Source organism: Anser brachyrhynchus (assembly GCF_964034855.1).
Source record: "Anser brachyrhynchus genome assembly, chromosome: 1".
Classification (NCBI taxonomy): Eukaryota; Metazoa; Chordata; class Aves; order Anseriformes; family Anatidae; genus Anser; species Anser brachyrhynchus.
In genome coordinates, this window is record NC_137694.1 from 154330175 (window position 1) to 154346748 (window position 16574).

At 36.5% G+C, this 16574-nt stretch overlaps 1 protein-coding gene across 1 annotated transcript in view; it reads right to left on the bottom strand.

Annotated features, from left to right (window-relative positions):
- The window catches only part of ITGBL1 (integrin subunit beta like 1), a 149002-nt gene that overhangs the window by 80990 nt on the left and 51438 nt on the right, over positions 1-16574 (bottom strand). Inside the window, exons 3-4 of the mRNA XM_080575930.1 lie at positions 8577-8723; positions 3367-3489 (exon numbers count right to left, since the gene is read on the bottom strand). Coding sequence (XP_080432056.1) covers positions 3367-3489; positions 8577-8723 — 270 coding nt within the window. The remainder of the gene's footprint in view (positions 1-3366; positions 3490-8576; positions 8724-16574) is intronic.

The following is a 16574-nucleotide window of genomic DNA, read 5'->3' on the forward strand; positions in this document are numbered from 1 at the left end:
TTTTTGAACCTTTAAAGGTAAATTTGAAAGGCAGTAAATGTGATAGTTAAAGTTGGGCACAGCTGTAAATATGAAGATGAGACACACTTTCCCACCATACTGGGCATATCTAACAAAGCACTGTGTGTTCTCAGCTCCTCAGATAATTCCATCAGAGGGATGCTGATTTACAACAAACTGTCTACATTGTATATGGCTTCTCTTCTTACCTAGCAAGAACATTTTTGAACACAGATGCACCAGCTCATGAATGATAAGAATTAGGAAAATGAACGTTTTAAATGTTCATTTAACAAACCTCCCATCTCTTGAAAAGATACATGGGTCACCTGGGACTTCATGAAACAAGCTCCCGAACATTTTGTTTCAGTAAGATACTTATGCCATGTGCTTCAATGACACAAAGCATTTAAATTAAGTAGCTGCAACTCTTACTAAAAAGTCATAAATTAATTTCTTTATTGCAAGGACCCAGGATCAAGTCAGCATCTTGTCCTTTTTTTACTCTAGGTGTGCTAAGCTTAGTAGACCTGGTTGTCTCTATCAGAATCTACTCAACTGATATCCTTAACTGTAAGAGAGCAAATTGAGACCTGTGGGATACATTTTTTGTTGTTGTTCTGCTTTTACAATTACACATAGAATTTTCATTACCATTGTTTGCTGGCATGTGAAACAATAACAGAAGAGAATAATATCCTCTTACGTATATAACTAAACAAGAAGTACAGCTTATAACATCGCATATTACAAATAGGCTGTTCTTCCTATTGGGACCTCAAGGATCACCCATTTCCAACCCCCCTGCCACAGGCAGGGATGCCACCCACTAGATCAGGTTGCTCAGGGCCTCATGTAACCTGGTTTTGAACACCTCCAAATAATACAATTAATACAAATAATACAATTTGCCACTATCTCTTGCCCTTGACTGAAGACAAAGTCACTCCATTAAAGCGCACAGCCTTAGATTAAAAAAAAGATCAGGATCAGAATTTAATTTGCTAAAATCCACAATACTTCATGAAAAATAAGCTGCAACTTGATTCCAAAGTTTGTGTAACCTCAAATATCAAGTGAAACAAACACAAATGACTGAAAAAAAAAAAAGAAAAAAAAAAAAACACTGAAGCTTAAAAAAACTTGATGCACTGTTGTAACTGCTCTAATGAATAAGTGACTTGCTTAAAAAAGGCAGTCCCCTTGTGCGACGATTAAAATGCATGTTATCCATATCTCAGCTTTGCATTCTAAGCTTTTCCAGGATAAAATCCCAGCTCACAGCTGCAGACCTTAAAAACAAGTGTATAAATAGAAGGTTTGGGTTTTTTGTTAGCTTGATCCTCCTGAGTTGGCTTTCTTTGAAGACAATTACAGCCTTCAAGACTTGCCTATAGCCAGAGACCTTTGAGGGAAACAAAGAGTATGTAGGAACCAAGTAGGTGCTACACACGCTATGATAGCAGAACTGGCACTGATTAGGTTCACCCCCTCTGTGGAGAGCATCCAGGGGACATTGCTAGATAATTACAGCTTGCCTGGGTTGGAACAGCATTTCTTTTTACTTCATAAATAAACCTGAATGATTACGGTGGTGGAAATTCTGTAGAAGGAAAGACAGGATAGAAGATATCAGAGTAGACATCAGGGTGGGAGAGAGAAGCCATAACCAGATATGAGGGTAGGGTCTGCTTTTTCTGTTATGAAATTATGTACCTTTGATCATTAAGTCACATTTTTTTCTGATTTAACACATCGTTATGCACTGCAGAGGTTCATGTTAGAAAGCAAAGCAAAATCTAACACTCATGCTAAATGCGTAAACTTTTCAGTTTACAACTATCTAACGAAGTCAAGCACACAAACAATTTATATTTACTTTGTATGGCTCCAAACCTTACATAAGGTATCAGAGCTTTGTGTACTGATGAATTACAAACATTACAGACTTAAATCTACCAACATTCTTGTCTTTATGTATCAGCATACTTTTATTTCCTCATACACATTAAACTAGATTTTTTACAGAGATCCATCTGGTCAGTTTTGAGACACGGCACCATTGGATGAAACAAGGGGAAATAAAAGAAATAAAAGCTAAGAGAAAACTAACAATATAAATCAACAGCAACACAGACAGGAAAAAAAAAAAGACAAAAACTGCAAAAGGAGAATTTACTGGAACTAAATAAGTGGTGAATTTTTATCATAGTTGGTACCATATCTAACGTTTACAATCAAATAAATACAAAGAGGATCATTGGCACATAATACTATTGCCTTCCACTCATTTTATTTTAGGTAATTACCAGAAATGCTGTCCTCTGGTCCTGGATTTAGATTTCAAAGGACCATTCTGTTTACCTTCATTTAAAATCCCTACCTAATCCTGTGGGGAAAAAACAGTCCTTCTTGCCTTAGAAGGCACTTAAATAAATAGAATTTATTTTGTTCTCTAAGTGTGCATAGAGATAGATAAAGTTACTTGGCATAATTACTCTTATCTTTTTACACACATACATGCACACACACATGCAGTATAATCAGAGTATGAATATTCTAAAAACAGCTCTGAATCCTCCTGTATGCACATAGACACTTCATGCATGTGCGTAAAATATTTCTAGTTTGTAAAATATTTCTAATACCTTTCATTTCAAGGACAAGCCTCCCCAGTAATATATGCAACAGCATTTACAATATTATAAATGGTGTGTATTACACAGTATTTAATTGCTAGGTTCTTAATTCATAATGAAATTAAAGTACTGCTTGGATTTTGTTTGCATTTCTATCAGCAGAGTTCACTCTATCTTATTCTCTTGCCTTTTCTATCACAGGTGGAGTTTTTCTTCATTTGTTCCTTTTCCTTTTTATTGCCTGAATTGCTTTTGAGTTCTCATCCTACATTTACTCTTCTTCTTTCTTTTTTTTTTTTTTTGCTTCTGTGCCCAAAATTCTTAATAATTTCTTTTCCTTTTTTCTTTTGTTTTCTCTATGTCCCTCCCTCTCACAGTCATCTGTGCCACAAAGCATTCACATTACTTATTTTATTCCAAAGACAGACACAGTAAGGTATGAAGTACCCTAGTGAATTATCTTGTGAAATCCTCTATCCAGTTTTTCCAAAAAGAGTAGGATGTCACAGGATCTCTTCATTCTCTAACCCACTGCTTAGCTCATTTTTGCATCTGAAACTCCCAATTACAATTTGCAAGCAGTGCTCTTTGCTTTGTTTTGTTTGTCTGTTTGTTTGTTTTTAATTCATGCGTTCAGTAAAGACATTTTGTAGGTCCACATAATAAAAATATTTTATAAGACTGCATTCATCTTCCCCATTCTTATTGTACCCACTAAAACACATACCTGTACAAATCTCTTCCGTCTCATCATCTATGCATTCTCTGTCATCACATTCACAAAATTTACCATAGACCAGTCCATTTCCTTCTGAGTTTGCACATTTACACCTGCCACACTGACATGTGCCTGAAAACATTTAAGATATAACTCAATGACTGCAGGTTATGGAAAGAGTTTCATCAGTCCATCAGAGACAGCATGTATTTTATTTCTGAGCAGGCTGAAATCTAAGGATGAACGAACCAAATAAGGAAAGAAATTGAAACAATCCATACTAACAAAAGGTCTAATCATAGCCCTAAATATATACAATATTAAAGTGGTTCATTCTTATAAAGAAGCATTATATTTTACTAAGTAAAATTCAATCCCAGGGATGTCTGTCTCGCTTCATACACTTAGGACATGAAGTCATCTTTGGAAATTATATCTTCTGCCCACTAAAAGGAGAAAATTGAGCTTAGTCATATTCCCAAGAATGAAGCTTGCTTTTGTCCAGCTCCACAGCCATCGTACATGAGAACAAGTGTTTAGCTACTGAGCACCTGAAAATATTTTTGAATAAATTCACAAAGTTCCTTTGCACTAAAGTCTCCAGTCCCTTTTCTATAGCTATTATCTGAGGAATAAGATTTAAAAATCTTAAGACTCAATCTAGAAAGTGATTACCATACCAGTATATTAGGCAACATACAAGCTAATTGTAATGAAATACATTCATAGTAGTATTAAACAAACTCTAAGTATTATTATACCATATCAACAATTTTACTGCAAAGTGCATATTAAAAGCCAGGATTAAAGAGCCAACTCTATGATATTTACTAAAACTCTTGATAGTGTTCTATTCACGTTTTAATACAGTTTCCACCAACCACTTGCAGTTTGCACGCCAATAGCTTCTTTTTTTCCCAGAGGTATTGATATCCAGAGTTCAAGTTATTTCATTCACTTGAAGGATAGGTTCCTCCATAATAATATTTCATTATTTCAGAACTTTGACCCAATCCAACTTTAAGTTTTTAATGTTCATTTTTCTTCAGTTTGTGGATGATGTCTCAGCAGAGAGCAGATCTTGCAAGAAATTTAAGAGATATGAAAAAAAATGTTGATTTGCCACTACAGCAGCACAAAAAACTTACAAATTGAAAAGTTTTAGGCAAAAGTATGAGAGTTTGATTCATGTCAAACCCGCAGGTGGTTTGACACTGGTCTATCTGAGGTTCACCCTTGATGTAAGTACGCACAGGACTCCCAGATGCTTTGGAATCAGAAAGTTGGATCTTCTCAGAACATAAACCACAACAGAAAACTTTCTGATGTGATGAAATCACAGAGTACTCAGGTATTGCAAAGCATGGAAATGCATTTGTAAACAGATCTCACTTCTGTCTCTTCTAGCCTGGTCACACGTGTACTTCTTGGTCTTTTTTGTCTGGAGATATTCAAAACCCACCTGGATGCCATCCTGTGCAACATGCTCTAGGTGATCCTGCTCAGCAGGGAGGTTGGACTAGATGATCTTCAGAGGTCCCTTCCAACCCCGTCCATTCTGTGATTCTGTGATTCTGTCTGGTTGACCACTGCACCTCAGTGGCTGTCTCTCTACTACTCACCCTCACAAACAAAAGAATTTTGTTGCTCCCAGGAAAGGAACCATCCCCTCCTTTTCCCTCAGAGAGCCAGGACAAAGCAAAAAACTGCCTTCTTGTCCACCTTCTCAGTATTTTCTGCTTTGGAACATGATGCATGATAACATAGAACAGTCATAATATATATGTATGTATATACTAAAGAGTTACGCAGTCAAAAATCCAAAGTACTGTCCAATAACATCAGAAACAAAGGTATTACCATCATGACTGTACGAGAAACCCCTTTTCTCCAACTAAAACCTATATTAAATTGCAAGGACAAAACTCTGTGCAGTAGCATGTTTAAATGGGGCCCTGTAGTCAATGGGCCTGTAGAAGCTGTTCCAGCAGTCGCTGGCATCACTATGCCAGTGACTTTTTAATGAGAAACAAAAACATTTAGAAACTTATTTCACAAGTCATATACCTCCTGTTAGGTACAAACATATTCTGGCAAACATGGTTATTAACACAAAATAAGTCCTCCAAAAGAGAAGTTTTTTATGCTGACATTATACAACTAGTTTGCAGAAATCATTTCACTTCTCAGCATTACGAGTAATTATAGTACAGGTTTTACTAAACATAGTATTCATCCAAAGAGAAGAATAATCAGGTTCCATGATGTACATGGCTAATCTAAAAAAGCCAACTTTATAAATGTTTGCAAGAGCTAAAATGATAAAATAATAATATAACTGATAACATAAGCAAGCTCCAGAACAAGAATTATTTGCTACAGTTACTTGGAAATAAAAACAAATAACAACTCTGATAAAACTGTCTTGTTAAGAGATAATTCACAAACATGAAAGGAGATAAAGATCAAATGATTCATAAGTTGGGCGTCTAAGGAGGTCAGACAGTCTTAAAGCATCCATTTCTCCATATTGACTAGAATCAATCTACATTTAGGTAGGATGCCCCACTCAGTCTGACAAATGATTAGGAATAGTTGGATCATAAAATGTTAAATTTAAGATTGATATTGACTGGTTCATGCCAGGTATTGCAATAAATGGTGAGCTGTGTGATAGTGAAGGATTGTTCTTGCAACAACTCATGTCATCCCTTCCCTTCTTTCAACAGCAATTAAAAAACAGAGCTCAGACACCAAAGGAAAAGTTAGCAGGAGATTGGAAGGCAATCCCACGAAGACAAAAAAGAAGTATGTATGGCTACAACCCCTCTAAGTCACCCCAAGCTCCCTAGCCAGTCTCATTGGTATTCTTGTCCTGTTTAATACCAGCAGAACCAAAAGCTCTTATTTTTGTCTTGAATTCACAGACACTCCCCTTTTAGCCACTTTTAGTCATTGCTCATCTGCATTGTTTTTCTTGTGAAGACTGAGCAATAAACAGACTGAGGCTACTTCTAGCCAAGGAAAGAAAGAGAAGAAAATGTCTTATCATTCTTGCTTAAGTACTTTGATCACAACTTACCATGCATATTTCTGAGTCAGTTTCTCATTTATTTTTTTCTTATATCTTAGCCAAACAATCATGAGTTTCACATAATCTACATCACTGTCATAAATAACAAGCATCATTTACTCCGTATGCTGGATGCCTAGAATTTTAAGTTAAATTGCTCTCACCTCTTATTGTGACAGCCTAGCTTCTCTGTACTGAGTCCCATATCCTTTCTCATGCCAGGCACACCAGCAACCATCCTGTGAGATATTTAGTTGTATGCAAATGTATGGACCCAGTCAGAAATTAAAGGCCAACAATAGTTAGCAGAAGTGGGGTTCTTAAAAAATTCTCTCAATGGGAGATTGTTGCAATAGTCCGGAAAAAAACAGAAGGCAGTTTCTGGTCTCAAAACTTGATTAGTAGGCAGCAAATGCCTTTCAAAAATTTACTACGATGCAGTGGAGTCTTCTAAAAGGCTGTCTCTTTATCCTCTGATTTTTACATGGAAAAGACTTTGTATTTAAGTTAGGATGAGTTGTAAAATAAAAGAATGACAGCAAAGAGAGCCACAATATCAGAAAAGTGAAGATGAAGTACCCCATTGAAATGGTTCAGCAGATCTTTCACAGTGTTTTTTCAATAATCATCATCACAGCTCTGTGGTGGGTTGACCTTGGCTAGGTAACAGGTGCCCATCCAGCTACTCTTTCTCCCTTTCTCCCCCATCCTCAGTATGACGGGGGTAGAAAATGCAATGAAAAAGCTTATGGGTTGAGATAAGGACAGGAAGATCGCTCACCAATTAGTGTTACAGGCAAAACAAACTTGGATTATGGAAGATTAATTTAATTTATTGCCAATTAATAACAGAGTACGGTAGTGAGAAATAAATAAAAACACATTCTCCCCATCCCCCACTTCTTCCCAGGCTTCGCTTCACTCCAGATTCTTCAACTTTCTCCTGCCAAGCAGTGCAGAGTGATAGGAAACGGGGGCTGCCATCAGTCCCTAACACTTCGTCTCCGCTGCTCCTTCACGGTCCCTCCCTGCCCCTGCTCCACGCGGGGTCCCCCCCACGGGATGCCGTCCTGCCCGAACTGAGCCTGCGGGGGCTGCCCACAGGCAGCAGCTCTTCAAGAACTGCTCCCACAGGGCTCCGTACCACGGGGTCCATCCATCCCCCAGGAGCAAACTGCTCCAGCACGGGTCCCCCACGGGCGGCAGCTCCCCCCAGACCCCTGCTCCTGCGTGGGCTCCTCTCCACGGGCTGCAGCTCCGGCCCGGGGCCTGCTCCTGCGGGGGCTCTCCATGGGCCGCAGCCTCCTCCAGGCCACATCCACCTGCTCCACCGGGGGCTCCTCCACGGGCTGCAGCGTGGAGATCTGCTCCGTGTGGGACCCGTGGGCTGCAGGGGGACAGCCTGCTCCACCAGGGGCCTCTCCACAGGCCGCAGGGGAACTGCTGCTGCCTGCCTGGGGCACCTCCTGCCCTCCTGCTGCACTGACCCTGGGGTCTGCAGGGCTGTTTCTCACTCCTCTCTCCCAGTCACGGTTGCACAGCAGTTTTTTTCCCTTTCTTAAATCTGCTCTCCCAGAGTCCCAAGCAGCATCACTCAGCTCAGCTCTGGCCCTCAGCAGGTCCGTTTGGAGCCGTCCAGAGCTGGCTCTTACCTGACATGGGGCAGCTGCCAGGCTTTTCTCACTGAGGCCACCCCTGCAGCCCCCACTACGAAAACCCTGCCATGTAAACCCATTATAAGCTCAAAAGTGTCTCAAAAAATTGTACAGTGTTTAAACATCCTGAAAAAGTATTTGCAAATATGATTTCTGCATGCTACTGATATATACACACAAGTCACATTCTGTTTTAATGCCATTATAACAACCTTTTGATAGGCAGAATTCATGACATAACTGCAGTTTCATCAACCTGAAACAGCTATGGATAAACTAAACTACTGAAGTAAGCATTCTGAATCATTGCACATGATGTGCACAGGAACGGGCCTAAAGGAAAATCAAGCATTTTAGTATTTATACAGTTATTTCTCAGTCTCTTGAAACACACTCTATAAAATTCTTAGTGAGAAAGTAAAATACAATGATACACAAGATAACACAGGGAGAACTTCTTAAGCCATCAAAACCAACAAAAGACATCTTACCTGCACCAGAACAGATGATATCTTGGGAATTCTTACACATTTCATTGCTTGTCTTCCGTGTAAGATTGCAAGAAGTTGGATACTGACAAGCTTCACCATACCAGCCTTCATCACATTTGCACTTCCCACAGTCACACTTCCCATGGCCTAGCAGTGTAAGCAAAGAGTGTGTCAAGTCCTTTTTTCTCATTCAGAAAGTTATATTTTCTGATCCATTTTTTAAAATAGATTCCATCAATTATAGATTTAAATGAATATCATTAACAGAATCACTTAGCATCATTCATGTGCATTTATAAATAGCAATGAATAAATATGTTCTTAAATATATAGAGACATCTGAAATCACCGTGACTTTGAAATCTAATATATGGCATTTTGATAGATCTACAAAAAAATGTTTATGATGGAACACAGAACTAAAACATCTTGTGTGAACAATGGGCTTTCTTATTCCTTCCATCTCTTTCTCATTCCCATATTTCTCGACTGTTAACTAATTAACACAATACAACTGGAAGTGCAGAGATTCTATTCACCTCTTTGGCCAGCTGTATGCAAAGAACAGCCAGAAACTGCAGCCTGAGGACACAGGAATTAGCTATAATGGCATAAATCCTGAAAAAGTGCATGGAGAGGGCCAGCTACAGTAACTCCCTCATGTTGCAGCAGTTCCAGCTTCCCCCTGTACTGAAAGGTGCAAATCCCTCTCTCTGAAGCCTCCTCTGGCTACTGATTCCTCCAGCCCTCCCCCACCCACTTAAGACTCTACTTGGCTGGTGCTACAAAACTGAGTTTTGCCTTTGAGTATTTCCATAATATTGGGAAGCTAGCATGTTTTAGTACTCATAGGACTATATTTACTTACAATTATTTTTTAAGGGTGAAGTGTCTTAAAGAACCAATGCAGCTGCTCAGTGGGATCATGTCCTTCAAACAACTGAATAGTACGTTGCTTCAAATATGTAATATATGTAATAGCATGAAGAATTAAGAGTAAAGAAAGATTAAATTTTCTAAAACTAAATTGTTTAGTTTTCTTTAAAAATACCCCAATACATAGACAATGTAACAATTTACACTACATATGTTGCATATTACATATCACATTTCACATGAAATTCTAGGTGCAATTTTCTGTCACTTAATTCTTTAGCATTCCTTTACAATTGTGTGTTGTAAATGTAAATACATTTGTAAAATCCTTTAAAATAGAATATTCAATTTTAAAATAAACACCATTTGAAAGCATATCTACTTAACAGAAGATTCTCTTCCAATAACTACATCTCAAAAATATCATCTTATCAGAGTCTATTTTAAATGCATCTGTTGCCAGCAGTTAAGAGTCAGCTACATGAAAATACAAGCCCAGCCTGCTGCCAATAAGAAATTTAAATTACTATTGTAAATAGAACATTTTAAAGTGAAAGAGAAGTATCTTTTGTTGCTCAGTAAAATTTTGTTTGCATTCCAAGGTGGTCCTAAGACAAATAAAAATCAATAGCTGGAAAAAAAACAGTTCAAAAACAACTGAGAGAATCATGTTAGTTCTTGTTTTAAAACAGGAACTGCCACCTTGTTAAAAAATGCTGAATAACTCTCTGGTGGTAAAGGAGAAGAGAAAAGAGTAGAATATAAAATATATAATAAAAACCTGCTTTTGTGATTACTCTGCTTCACTGACAGGCAGTAGCATAAGCCATTCTGGAAAATGGAGATAAATCCTCAGGTAGCTGAAAAAAAAACTAGACATAACTATCTCCCTGTATTTTACTTCTTTTCAAGGATTATATATCACAGTGACTTTGGATTTTCCATTTTAGACACTCTTGTGATTCAACAGTTTGATGTCTGCTGAAGAAAGAAAAAAAATCTAATTAAAGGAGTACTGATTTTCTTGTTCCCATGCCTAAAAGACAGGGTAAAGCAGAAGCCATATCTGGTTAGTATTGCTGGTCCAGCAGCAATAACATCTCTGTTAGATATTCAGTAATAATATATGATGCATAAAGGAAAAAAAAAAAAAACCACATTTATACAGCCCACTTAAAGAAAATAAATATAAGAGTTCCATAAGAATAGTTATACAGAGCGGAGTTTGGCTTTATTTGACTAAAGTATATTTTAAAAAATAAATTAATGAAATTAAACCGAGTAAAATAATGGAAGATTAACTCTTGCATGTTACTGAAAACTATAAGGAATTTAACTAATATGAATTTGCGAGATTGCATTCATGATTGTCACCTTGATTGCCCCCTTAAAATATCCTATTGGATATTTTATATCCAATTGGATAAGTTTTATATCCATTGGATAAGTTTTTTTTTGAATTGTCAAGCAATGGCAATATTTTCCTCAAAAAAAATGGGTGAGAGGACTGTACTGAAGTGTAGAAGGCAGTAAACCTACTTATTACTCCTTACACCTTTCCTGTCACATGGATAATGCAGTACACATGCAGTGAGTGGCCACAGTAATCCTCTTCTTGCCTATTTCCTACATCAGCATGCACCAACCACGTTTTTTTCTCATGGCAAAAATAGTGATGTGATGAACTATCAGCCAAGTATTCCATAGGCTGTAAGAAAATTAGAAAGGAGACAAAAGGTTTCTAATGGTTTCAGATTCATTTCAGAAAGGTTTGTGTTGAATCTGTTTTGTCTCATACAGATTTCTGTTTTAATTAGAAATCAAATAATGCTATGAAATAGTAAATAAGAAGTAAATCATCCTGTGAAAGCTGTGAGGTGATATTGTAACTTCCCAGAAGGTAAATTCTACTATAAAGTGTGAGCCCTAGGTATCAGGATATGTCACACAACACAAGAAAAGTGAGCTATAAGACCTTATGAAATAGTTGATCAAGAAAGACTTGTCTCAAGGTAACTGACAACACGAGTTCCATTTTTTAAGAATCAATGTAACATAAGTAAAAGTTTAGCATAAATAAATCAGAAATTCATATTTAAAAAAAAATAAATAGTGAAGACTACAGGAAGTTCTAGAATTACTTTAAGAAAAAATCTGTGACTGTGGGCTGTAAAAATTCCAGCTTCAAACATGTGGAAAAACCTTTCATAATGAAGGACTCAATTTCTAACTAGATGAGCAATCACCTCGGAGAGTCTATCTGGAGCATACAGAGAGCTCATAGGGTGGAAAATGAAACTAATATGCAAGGAAAACTGTCTGATGTCAGAAAATATATGGAGAAAGTGAGAACGGAAAATGTTAGGCAGGGTCAGATCTTGCAAAATTGCAAGTACTAAAGTGTACTTTCATCATTCGAATAAAAAGAAAACAGAAAAAAAAAGAGTGACTTCACCAAGCAGCAAAGAGCAGTTAAGATTACAGATAATTTACAGACAGTCCAAAACAAAATTAATATGGGGATGTTGACTACATTAGCAAATGCAGTGTGGCTAATGATACAGACTGTGGAAATGAAAATTACTCATCGAAGATGAGAACAAAACAAAGACATAAAATTGTTTTTAAGGAAGTGTCTAGACCAGGAGGGCAAGACCCCATATCTCTGCTCCAGAGTACTTGCAATACTTGCACATGAAAGGCCAGCTTAAGAACAAAGACTTTTAATGAATCTATCAGGCTGGCAATCAAATGTCTGAAAAATAAAATAAAAAATATATATATTTTAAGAAAAAGGAATGTACATGATCTAGGCCACTAAAAAACAAGTGGCTCTGACATCCTGAGGTCCTTTTCAAGAATTTGAAACAAACTATGAAGTTTTGCAAAGACATTGAAGTAATGAAAAATGGAATATAATGAATAACAGCTTTATCCCAAAATAGACTATCATTATGTCAAATTAACCTGGCATCTCTCTTTATAAGATTACTAATATTTCAAGGAAATGAACACAGGAAATCTAGATGATCTGAACATATGCATTGAATACAATACCACTTAGGGAAAAAAATAAATTATTCTGAGTAATGTACAGCTGAAATGCAGAAGAATCACAGCTTGGTTTAAGGGACAGAAGAAGTTAGGATGAAAATGGTATTACTAGAATAGGAGAAGATTATCAGTGATGTTTTAAAGGATGTTTTGGAACTAAAAATATGTTTTTATGATATTGTTACAAGAATTCAGAGTAGGCTAGCAACATTTGCCAATGACATAAAACACTTAAGTACTTAGTAAAAAAGTAAGATGTAAAGGTGAAATCTCTGTCACAGTTCTGAAACCAGAACTGAACTCTGTCTCTTCAAGGCACCTATTTGGAAGCCTGATTTCACTGGGATCCATCTGTAATCCATCATGAGAGACAGGCACTTCTGCAGGGTGACTCAGATCTTGTGTGGGCTGGACAGCCCTCAGAGGGTGGATGTCTTTCTTCACTAAACTACTGGTAAGCATACAATGATTGAATAGGATACATAAAGATAGGTGTTGTGACTTTGGAGTTTGGTGCAACACATGACATATATGTGTGCAAATAAACATTGGTGGTTTTGGGGTTTTGTTTGTGTTGGTTTTGGTTTTGCTTCACTCATCCATACAACAATCTACGTCAGGTTTTAAATGTTCTGACATACTTTGTATAAGAGAGAAGGAGATGTCTATCAGCTTACATAAAGGTTGATCTCAATCAGCTGATGAAAACAATTATCTTATACAATCACTGGGTAAACCAGAAACTGAATTGGAACATTACTTCCATTTCTGTGGTCCTACAGAAATTATAGCATTCTGCAGTACTAGTGCTATTTCTGTGCCTCCCTCTGGAAAAGATTCTCTCCACCTTTGTGCCATTTTAGTTTAGATATTTTGATTTCCTACTAATGTTCACTGTGACTAAAAGATCTCTTACATCCTGTTGGTAAAACTTTCTAATGGGGAATAAATATTTTCAAAACAAATAACTTGTTTTTTTTATCTACCATGCTTTTGCACCTACAATCACCCTTTTCTCTGTAAGATGAAAAGAGCACACCCTGTCTAGGGGTAACTGTAAAACTATAATCATGTACTTGTTAAACTGCAAGGACCAAGTTATTAAATAAGTCCTTGGTTCAATAAGCAACTCTGTTGGAGATACTGCCTTTGGTAGAATACTTATTTATGTGGTTGTGCAGTATTAGTTATAGATTAGTAGCTCTTGTTACAAGAGAAGCTTCTTATTGGAGTACAAAGAACCAGGCTGTCTGACCAGACTAAAATACTCTCAGATGTCCTCATTTTCACTTATTTTTAATAACTAAAGCGCAATTACTCTATGTAAGAACACAGTTCTGGGCTGTTCTCAGTTTTACATTGTAATGGAATCAATTTCCTACAGGCAGGTAAGATTTAGCATAAGGATTTCTTTCTACAGCATAAAGTCAGCCATCAGAAGGAAATCAGCAGCTGGCATGAAAATTGAATTGGGCTCATTATTATTCATTTTTACCAACCACTGAGTGAATCATGAAATGCTTTTCAAATCTAAAAAACACTTCATTAAGTAGGTGAAGAAATATGAAGAACTTGTTATGGATTCCCTCTTTAAATGTGGATGATAGATAGGAAGGCTGATTGAGTTGTAAGACTTGAAAACTTTGGGAAACTAAAAAAATAAAATATTGTTCTCTGATTTCAACCTAGACCAGTACAGTGAAGATGGTTTTAATACTTTCTTCAATTGCATTACTTTCTTTTTTGTACTTAGTGAAGCAGATTCTGCTGTTTTACACCAATGTAAACTTAGTGCAAATATTTCAGATTATGCTAGGATAAGAATACTGATATGGCATATTCTGTTGAACTGCATTTGAGAATCTCCATAACTATGCCTTGCATTCAGCAGATGCATATCTCTAAGTCCCTTTTTTCAGAATTTTTACAATTTAAAATAAAATAAATAAATAAATCAGGTATCATTACTTGTTTTCTCCTATGCCAATACACTCCAAATGAATCTCTCTTTTTGCCTAGGGTGTTGGTTCTTTCTGTTGTGCTACTTCCAATAAACCCCAGCTGCCTTCCAGACTTTTGCACCCTAGGGATTCTGGCCATACTGAAATTAGTTTCAGCCATGCAGGGGTTTTCACAAAAATACTGGCTCCTCCTTCCCCTCCCAGTGACTTGTTGCTCTCCCTGTGCTGACGCAATTGCTTATGAGGCTAAACTATAGGTTGGTTGAGGGAATTGATTTGCATTTAGGAAAAAAAAAAAAAAAAACTCTCCAAAAAGTAGATGATGAAAATGCCTGATGATAGTGGAACTTTTCAAGCCAGTTTTGCCACTGAAGCCCTTTTATCATCAAACCACAGTCCTGATAAGAACTGCACCAAAGATTTTCAAATGAACACAGTAAGCCCAGAGGGCTTTAGGGAGGAAAAGAAACCAAACCTTTAGTTAAGTATTCCCAAAAGGCTGTTAAAAATGCAAGAAACTTTGAACATAGAAGTTCTTATGTTAAGCCATTTTCTCTGTTTATTTAGAGTGTCCAGAACTTGAAGTAGCCTAGAATAACAGATATGAACAGCAGCTTGAGAGAGTGACTGAGTCACTGTGACAAGAGCACGCTGGATCTGTAACACAGTGTGCCTCTCAGCTCTGCTTAGTGATTGCGTTCTGCTCCACCCCTTTGAAGTCCATCTGAAATGGATTTTCAGAGGTAAAAGAAAAAGTGGTGACAAACAATTTCAGTTTAGTTACTACTAGATGCACTTTAACAATAAAAATGTCATAAATTGAGTTAAATCTAGTAGAAGTAAACTTTTAATAGTGTACTAAAAGGAGAAAATCAATCAGAGCACATATTACGATATAAAAAATATGCCAGAGGTGGATGTGAGGGCATGACTACTAACATTGTTTAGTTTTCAGGTTATAAATCAAATAGTTATAAAAAGATATTTCTATTATACATAGTCTGCAATATCATTAATACCAATAATCTCTTTGTTCAAAAAGGAGTTAATATTTTGCTGTGGTCTCTATCATTCAAGCCAATGTGAATGCAGCAGTTTTTAAAATTTCCAATCAAATCCCAATACAAATTGTACAAAGAAGTTGTTTTTAAAGTAGTATTGATAAACTAGGAGATGAAAAGTGTTAGTCTTATTTGCAGAAGAATATTTTAAGTGCCTAAGGTTCACATCCACATCATACATGATCTTTAAGTACTGAGTTCTCATTAGATAAAAAGTGTTAATTACAATACTAGAAATGAGAAACTTTGGATCAGATTGAACTATACTTTAAAATCAGCATCCTTAGAAATGGAATTAAACTAGGAAATTAAACTGGGATTAAAAAAAAATTCAAAAAGTTGCCCTCTGGAGGATATTTTAGACATCAAAATGAGTTATACAGTGCTGGCAGATAACTCCTTCTAGAAGGTAAAGGTATTAGACTTTGTTTACAGAATTAGAACTTTTACTTAATTTCTCTAAATTATGGCCAAAAAATGGAAAAAAAAAAAAAAACAAGAAAAGAAAAAAAAAAGAGAATACTCTTCACTGCTGAGACTAAAGTCATTTTTCTTTGTCAAAAGAGTTCTTTATTCACGATTTAATTTAGTCTTGAAATTGTAAACCCATTTTACTATCTATTGCAATTCAATTGCCAGGATTAGAATTAATAGTAAAGCCTATGGAAGCCTCTATTTAAACATGCTGGTCATGGTTTTTTTTTACTATATACTGCCTAATCCTATATTTCAGAAGCTCAGAACAACAATTTCTGAAAGATGCCAAGGAAGGATTTTTACTTGGTGCATTAATTGATTATTTTTTTTTTAATTTTTTTTTCTGTCTCACTGTTCTATTAAGTACTGAAAATCAGTCACAGCAAGAGACAGCTATAGGTGAGATTGTCTCCCGCACTCTTAAAATCTCTCTACATACTACTCTGTATGTCAGGTAATGTGGTTGCTCATCCCTTTTTACACTTCCATCTACCTTCTTCTGCTTAAACCTAACACATGGCATCAGAAGCCAAGTTTTCAGCAAATATATATTAAAATAGAAGAATATG